The following is an 8,474-nucleotide window of genomic DNA, read 5'->3' as shown; positions in this document are numbered from 1 at the left end:
TACATTCTGTGTATCTATTATATCTATCGACAACAGAGTTCATTAAAAAAAATCAATTGAACAAATAGTAATTTTGAAGGATTCCAAAGGATTCATACTTCAGGGAGCTACAGGGGACACTGAACCAGTCTGGGGAGATCAGAAAGACACCTTTAGGAAAGGACACTTGATCTGAGCCTTAAGGATGAGTTCATGTTAACTAACCACTGCCCCCCTCTTTTTCATTCTCCTTTCCCAGCCTTCTCATATCTCTTTGCCTTCACCAGCCACCAGGGTTATGATCATTTTTTACGTGTGTGCGTGTTCAGTTGCTCTGTCTTGTCTGACTCTTTGCAACCCCGTGGACTATATAACCCACCAGGCCTCACTGTCCATGGGACTTCCCAGGCAAGAATGCTGGAGTGGGTTGCCATTTCCTTCTCCAGGGGAATCTTCCCGACCCAGGGATCAAACCTGCATCTTCTGCATCTCCTACAATGGCAGGTGGATTCCTTACCACTGTGCCACCTGGGAAGCCCAAACAGCTCATCAAGAGAAGTTAAGATTGTACCATCTACAGCCTCCTTCAATCCAAGACAAGAATTTTTGTAAAGGACAAACATCTTTCTTCTGTTGAAAGACAGTAAACCGTCTTTCACAACTCCAGTTTAGCACCTCGCTTTTTGTGTTTTCAGCAACTCAAGCATCCCAATCTCGTCAACCTCATCGAAGTCTTCAGGAGGAAGCGGAGGCTTCACCTGGTGTTTGAGTACTGTGACCACACGGTGCTCCATGAGCTGGACAGACACCAAAGAGGGTGAGTGACCAGTCCTTTATAAACAAAACCCAACAAAACACACCAGGGTTGGCGAGGGAAGATGAGCTATGACCCTTTTTCACGGTAGGCAGGGACAGCCAGTGTTTGGTCAGCATACTCTGCTGCTGAGGGGTTGCCAGAAATGTTGGGAAAGGGATCATAACTAGTCATTTTCATGAAGAAAGCAGCAACCATGTTATTAGGTTGAACTTGATTTCTTTGGTATGTTATCTCTACATAGATGCTATATCAGTCTCTAGGAAAGAAAAGGAAGGCTATCAATTATTCCGTGCCAGCCTAGGGAAGCATAAGGACTTGGAGGTTGAAAGGAAGACTTCAAAGACAATGGCTCATAGGAAATGTAAGGCTAAAACAGTGTTTTTATAAATATTTTTTAAAACTTATTTATTCTTAATTGGAGGATAATTGCTTGGCAACATTGTGTTAGTTTCTGCCATACATCAATGTGAATCAACCACAAGTATGTACGTAGTGAAGGACGGGGAAGTCTGGCAAGTTGCAGTCCGTGGGGTCGCAGAGCCAGACAGGACTGAGCGACAGAACAACAGCAGTATATGTATTCTCGCCCTCTTGAAGCTCCCTCCCCCTTCCTACTGCATCCCACACTTCTCAGTTGTCACAGAGAGCCAGGTTGAGCTCCCTACGTTGACTTCCAACTAGCTATCCATTTTACATATGGTAATGTATATGTTTCAGTGCTACTCTCTTAAATCGTCCCACTCTCTCCTTCCCCCACTGTATCCACAAGTCTGCTCTCTATCTCTGCGTCAAAATGGTACTGATGAACCTATTTGCAGGGCAGCAGTGTTTTATCTGAAGCAATCCGGGTATCCGGTCTGCAGTATTGGTCAGAGTTTTTTTGGTTACAAATGACAAAAACCTAACTGACGCTGGTGTAAGTGAAAAAGGAAGTGGTGGTGGCTGTAATTGGGAAGGTGACTCTGGAGGCTCTGCTGATCTTAACACGTTTCTAGCACAGACAGCTATGGGGTCGCACAGAGTCGGAAACGACTGACACGACTTAGCAGCAGCAGCAGCAGCAGCAACAGCACAGGCAGCACCTTTGTGTGCAGCAGCAGAAAGTCCTGGTGAGCAGACAGATCCTTTGTTTGAAAAACCAGCGCAGTGTGGGGGAATCTGTTCCTCTGAAGGTAGCTCCTTGTGAGGGTGAGCAGAATGCAAGCTGGAGTTTGGCTTCTCTCAGCTGGGCGTCTTTAAGGCAGAGCACCTTAGGTGGGGCTTTCTCTTTCCTTTTCTCTCCCTCTCCCTCCCAACTCTTCTTTCCGTATTGGCTTCATTCTGCCTTTCAGGTGAGTCTCCCCTACAGGGTTGATTTTGGAGGGCATATGTGTGCTGTGAGATGGAAGGTGTTAGGAAAGGAAAAGTATGTAGTGGAAAGCATTGCTGTAGGCTTTTATCACCCTGTGTAGCCATTCTAGAAGAAAGGAAATTCTACAAGAAAGTGGCGTCTGCACAGAAGGTCCAGTAGAAGACTGGTTGGCTCAGCTTCAGTGATGCAGTTATCCCTGGAAGCTATCACTGTGCTGGAGGAAGAAGGTAGAATGATTAGCAGGCCCAGGGAGATAGGATTCAAAGTGGGTCAATCAAAGAATACTTCACAGAGGAGGTGGTCTCTGGCTTGAAAGGTAAGGAGACTCCCCAGAAGTCGAACAGAAAAGGATATCCCATCTTCTCCTTTTGCTGTATTCCTGGAAGCTCAGCTTTGGCTGGGGATAATCTGCAGAGTGCACCAGAGATCAGAGTGATGGAAGGGCGCTGCATCCTGACTCTCATTTGCACTCCAGTGGCTGGAGGCTGAGGCTCACTCAACAAGGCTTTCAAGCCTTGGCCAAGAGCTTGCTCTGCCATGTGGTGGTGGTTATACATGATCCAGCGTGACCTCTGGGCAGATGGGATTAAAGTGGCTCTTGATTTGTTAGTGACCATGGCACAGGCGGCTTTTCTTGTTAGTTTACACAGAGAGAGCCAAGAGGACAGACTTCCTATCTTCAGAAAGTCACTGATACAGAGAAATTATGTGTTCAAGGAAGAAAACATTTAGTGTGCTGGTATTTGCTCTTTTGACAGCTTGCAAGTGACACTTCGATTAAGCCTACTAGTATAAGTTACTTGTGCCATGGCTAACTAGGGAGTTGTTGCAGAGAATTTGATTAATCATGTTCGATTGAGTCATTTGCCAACTGATTAGTGGGAGGTTGAAAGCAATTGGGAGTCAGTTCTTTTTTTAGCATGTAGTTTAAGCAGAAGAATAAAAAGACAGGACAAGGAGGGATGAGAGTCCTGGAGGCAGATTTTTTTTCTTTTTAACTCTGCTGGCTAAAATCTCCAATATGTGTTCCAGAAAATGCTTTAATATAGAGGTGGGTTAGAGAAGGGACTGTCTGGTAGACACATGTGTGGTTAAGTACAAGCAACTTCATTTCTAAATGACACTGTGCCATGGTTTATCAAATATAAGACTGACTTAAGGAACACCAATAAATGAGCAAGTTTGAAAACTAAGATTTATTCTAAATCAGATCATTATCTATTTACTTTGAAGTTTAAGGATTTTTGTTTGTGTGCATTTTAAAAATAAAAGTAACTTTTCATTATACTAGGTAGGAGTGGCATCCCTGGTGGCTCAGTCTGTAAAGATTCTGCCTGCAATCTGGTAGACCTGGGTTCGATCCCTGGGTTGGAAAGATCCCCTGGAGAAGGAAACAGCAACCTACTCCAGTATACTTGCCCAGAGAATTCCAAGGACAGAGGAGCCTGGTGGTCTACATACGGCCCATGGGGTCACAAAGAGTCGGACTCGACTGAGTGACTAACTTTTGTACTATTTAGGGAAGTGGCATGTTCCACTTTATATTTTAGAAATTTGTACCTGGGAATATAGTGATCACCGGGCAGAGGGGTAAAGAGGCAAACTCAAGGAGGATCAACCTGCCAGATATCTAAAATAAAAAGTGGACCATGCCACTCCCCAGCATAAGTCACTTGGTAGCTCCTCAAAGCTTACTCGGAGAAGGCAGTGGCACCCCACTCCAGTACTCTTGCCTGGAAAATCCCATGGACGGAGGAGCCTGGTGGGCTGCAGTCCATGGGGTCGCTAGGAGTCAGACACAACTGAGGGACTTCACTTTCACTTTTCACTTTCATGCATTGGAGAAGGAAATGGCAACCCACTCCAGTATTCTTGCCTGGAGAATCCCAGGGACGGGGGAGCCTGGTGGGCTGCCATCTCTGGGGTCGCACAGAGTCAGACACGACTGAAGCAACTTAGCAGCAGCAGCAGAGCTTACTGGTGTGGTGAAAACCCCTAGCATGCAATACAAGGTCTCACTCTGTAAGTCCATCCCACTGCCCACCAGTTTTCAACCCCATGAAATTATTTGCATTCCAGGCTTTAGGATACCTGGTTTGCCTTACCTTCTCTACTCTGCCTGGCAAACTCCTGCTTGTCCTTGGATACAGTCCAAATATGACCTCCTAATGATATCCCCTTTAGGAGAGGTGAGAGTTCCTTCCTCTGGTATTCATTATATCTTCCAGGATTATTTATATTTGCCCAGTAAACTATAAAATATTCAAGGGCAAAAGTTGTATCTTCCTCACCTGTGTATCCTCAGTAATTTCTAGGTTAATTTTTGGCACTTGGTACATTCCCAGTACTCTTGTGTAGTGATTGAGTCAGCAAATCAATAAATTGATCCTTACAAGATGATTTTAAAGAGTAATCAAAACAATGTGTTTTTTTTTTCATTTAAAAATAATTACTTTGATTAAAATTTTCTAAACCTAATACTGTCAAAGGAAATGATCAGTACACTGTTGGACAGAGGGCAATTTGGCAATCAATGGGTCTGCTTCTGATAGGGCTTCCCAGATAGCTCAGTGGTAAAGAATCCACCTGCCAATGCAGGAGACTCGAGTATGATCCCTGGTCGGGAAGATCCCCTGGAGGAGGGAATGGCAACCCACTCTAGTGTTCTTGCCTGGAGAATCCCATGGACAGAGGAGCCTGGTGGGCTACATATAGGCCATGGGTTTGCAAAGAATTGGACATGACTGAGCGACTGGGCACGCATGCTGCTTCTGATAATTTACCACAGAAAATAAATATATGTGTAAAAGTTTTAGTTATAAAAGTGTCTGTTTTTAAGTATTGTTTCTAATGAAAAAAATTGGAAACAACTGAAATGTTCAGTGATAAAGGATTGGTTAAGTATAGTATGTCTTTATAGTGGAACACAGTGGTGCTGCTAAGAAACATGCTTACAAGATAAAACAAACATTTACATATTAGAATGTTCATGAGTGGTTGCAAGGTAAAAAAAGCTGTGCTATAATAAAAGTATATATTTCCTTTTTATACAATTTATATGTAGGTAGAAAATTTTAAAAAGTAATATATACATTTTAATAGAGATTATCTGAGTGATGTTTGTATAGATATTTTTCTGTTTCTTTTTTGTTTGTTTGTTTTCTTTATTTTCTCCATGTTCCATGTATTACTCTGGCAATGTTTTAATTATTAAAAATAATTCTTGCTAAATCAGAACCAAAAAACTCTCTACTGTGAATCTGAAGTGGATACTAATTCATCTTCTTGTAATATGTTGTTAACTTTGAACTCATCTGGAAAGATTTTGGAGAAGATTCACATTCATGCTATACTGAATATAATATATATAATGAATATAACTTCAATGTTAGAACTTGCTATAACAGTCAAGTTTATGCCAGAATATGTCCTGTATACATATATAAATATATAAATCTTTATCCATTACTATTCCCTGTGTTGTGTTCACATTGCTTAGATTTGCTCTCAAACAAGTGTATTTCTTATCTTCCATAGGACTTAATATGCTTTTTACTTATTCTATAAACCATTGGTCTGTCGTCTGTCAAAGTTTTGTAAACAATTGGTTTATGTGTTCTCTCCACATTTTTCTGCCCCTGTTTAAGTGCAGCCAGACACAGTACTTCACCCATTTTTTCCTGTGCAAATTCCATTTCAACCAGATCCTCTTCTGATTCTCTTAGTTTGTTCAAAGAACATCTGGTGAGTAAAGGGCATTACTACAAGTTTTTGGTTTCTGACAATGCAATTCCAGAGCTAACCCCCCCAAAAAAATCTCTTTTTTAAATTTTTTTATTTTTATTTTATTTTATTTTTTTTAATTTAATTTTATTTTTAAACTTTACATAATTGTATTATGTAAAGTTATATGTAAATACATGTGTTTACATATAAATATTTACATATAAATTTACATATGTAAATACATAAATTTACATATATCAAAAGTTATATGTAAATGTAAATACAATTATGTAACTAATTGTATTAGTTTTGCCAAATATCAAAATGAATCCGCCACAGGTATACCTGTGTTCCCCATCCTGAACCCTCCTCCCTCCTCCCTCCCCATACCATCCCTCTGGGTCGTCCCAGTGCACTAGCCCCAAGCATCCAGTATCGTGCATCGAACCTGGACTGGCAGCTCGTTTCTTACATGATATTTTACATGTTTCAATGTCATTCTTTTTTTTAAAGTGATATATTGTTTGTTGTGAAAATGTTTCAAGCAACACAGAAACACGTAGAAATAAAGTTTGAGAAATAGTTTTCTAATTATTTTTTATGCATTTCTATATAAATACTTAAAGAGATTGTACTCTGTATACTATTCTTCATTTTTAAAGTGTATGTGGGAGCTGTCTCCCTATTCTTAGATTTCTGCTTTTTTATTTTTAATATGGTATAAAATTCCATTGTGCTGACATACCATGGTTTCTTTATTCAACCCCCCACTGATAAATATTTAGATTGTTTCTAGTTTTTCTCTAATAATACGGTTACAGTAAATAATCACTTGCAAAAATATTTCTATAGAATAAATTTTTTTAAAATTTTTATTGCTTTGGCATGTGAGATCTTAGTTCCCCGACCAGGGATTGAACCTGTGCCCTCTGCATTAGGAGCACCGAATTTTAACCACCTGACTACCAGGGAAGTCCCTATAGAATAAATTTCAAAGAACATATTATTTCTATAGGAGCTTGACCAGTTTCCTTTCATCCTTGTCTTTGTTGTAGCCTTGTGTAGAAATGAACCTTGAATGGATGTTGATGGTTTGAATTCTTATTATGTGGCAAATATTAGAGAAGCAGTGGTGGAAAGGACAGTTACTCTATTGGGAACCTGGCAACAGATTCATATTCTTTCTTTGTCATCTCTCTTGTCTCTGTTAGTTCTGAAGAAATACTTAAAATGCACTTTGACCTTTTCACTTTCCCACAGCAGTTATTTAGGTTTCTCTCTGTTCATTTCAATTTTGTTGTCAGGACATTAGGGTCATAGGCCTTCTTTCCCAAAACTTGGAAGGAGAGGTAGAAGCTTGCTTTCTGGGAGTTGTTTTGTGAAACCAACACATAATGCATCAGGGCAGAGATACGCAAATCATCCTTAAAGGTGTAGGATGGATGCTGGGCTGATCACATACATTTTATCTAAGGACAAGACCCTTCTAATTTGGAGATGGGCACAATTAAACCATCTCAGCCTAAAGGCTATAACCAAACTGTGTACCTTCTTTCATTCCAATTCTTTCCTCACGAAATACCATTCTGATTAGAACTTGAGTGTCTCTATGGAATTGCCTACAAAGAGAACATAAGCTGGCACTCAGAATTTGAAGATGGATGAACAAATTTGTTTTATATATCAGGCTAGTAAATTTGTTTAATATTCACTTGCCACTTTGTAATGGATACTGTCTTAATACACTGACAAAATTTAGTGTCCGTATCTGAAAGCCTGAAGACCATTGTAAAAAGGAGCCAGGCTACTGGCCGCCCTTCCAAACTAAGTGTTCCATTCTCCATGTTGCAATGATGAAATGACTGTTTCCCTCCCCGAACCCCAATCTGTTCTTCACTTAATATTCTCTCATATGCATTTCTATATATGTTGCAGTATAATTTTTAGATCTATTACTAACCGTAAGATATTACATCTCATATTACCATCTAACCATTCCTCCACTGTTGAATAGAGGCCATTTTCAGTGTTTTGTCTGCTAAATGATTCTGCTATCAAAATCTTCCTACAAATAGATGTTTATTCTTTTCTATTTTTTCTTTCAAAGTTCTCAAAATATTATTGGCTCATAGGGTTTGTCAAACTGAACCAGTTCATCTTATCTCCAATAATGTATATTTTTTTCCTTATAGTCATACTCCTTTGGTTTCTATTATTATAATATTTGATGAATGATTTCCTTCAAACATAAAAGGAAGAAGTATTAGCAATCCTACACAAACTCTTTCATAAAATATAGAAGGAAGAAGCAATTTCCAAATTATATTATGAGGCCACTATAGCCTGATACCAGAACTAGACAAGGGCATTTCAAGGAAGGAAAATGACAGATGGATATCCTTCATAAACTAGATGCAAAAATCCCTAGTGAATTAAATCTAGCAATATAATGTCAATATATAAAAGAGTGATATACTGTTATTGATATATTAATTTTTAGACATTATCTACAGACTATTCTGATAGATGAGGATTTAGTTTTCAGTTCAGTTCAGTCGCTCAGTCGTGTTCGACTCTTTGCGACCCCATGAACCGCAGCAC

The 8,474-nt window shown here is 39.7% G+C and overlaps 1 protein-coding gene across 2 annotated transcripts in view; it reads left to right on the top strand.

Annotated features, from left to right (window-relative positions):
* Window positions 1–8,474, top strand: part of CDKL1 (cyclin-dependent kinase-like 1 (CDC2-related kinase)) — a 51,364-nt gene that overhangs the window by 25,201 nt on the left and 17,689 nt on the right. For both annotated transcript variants that reach the window (XM_010842250.1, XM_010842249.1), the window contains one exon: window positions 675–796. In XM_010842250.1, coding sequence (XP_010840552.1) covers window positions 675–796 — 122 coding nt within the window. The remainder of the gene's footprint in view (window positions 1–674; window positions 797–8,474) is intronic.

This window comes from Bison bison, unplaced genomic scaffold (genome assembly GCF_000754665.1).
Source record: "Bison bison bison isolate TAMUID 2011002044 unplaced genomic scaffold, Bison_UMD1.0 scf7180017864174, whole genome shotgun sequence".
Taxonomy (NCBI): Eukaryota; Metazoa; Chordata; class Mammalia; order Artiodactyla; family Bovidae; genus Bison; species Bison bison.
This window is presented reverse-complemented; position numbering and strand designations above follow the sequence as displayed.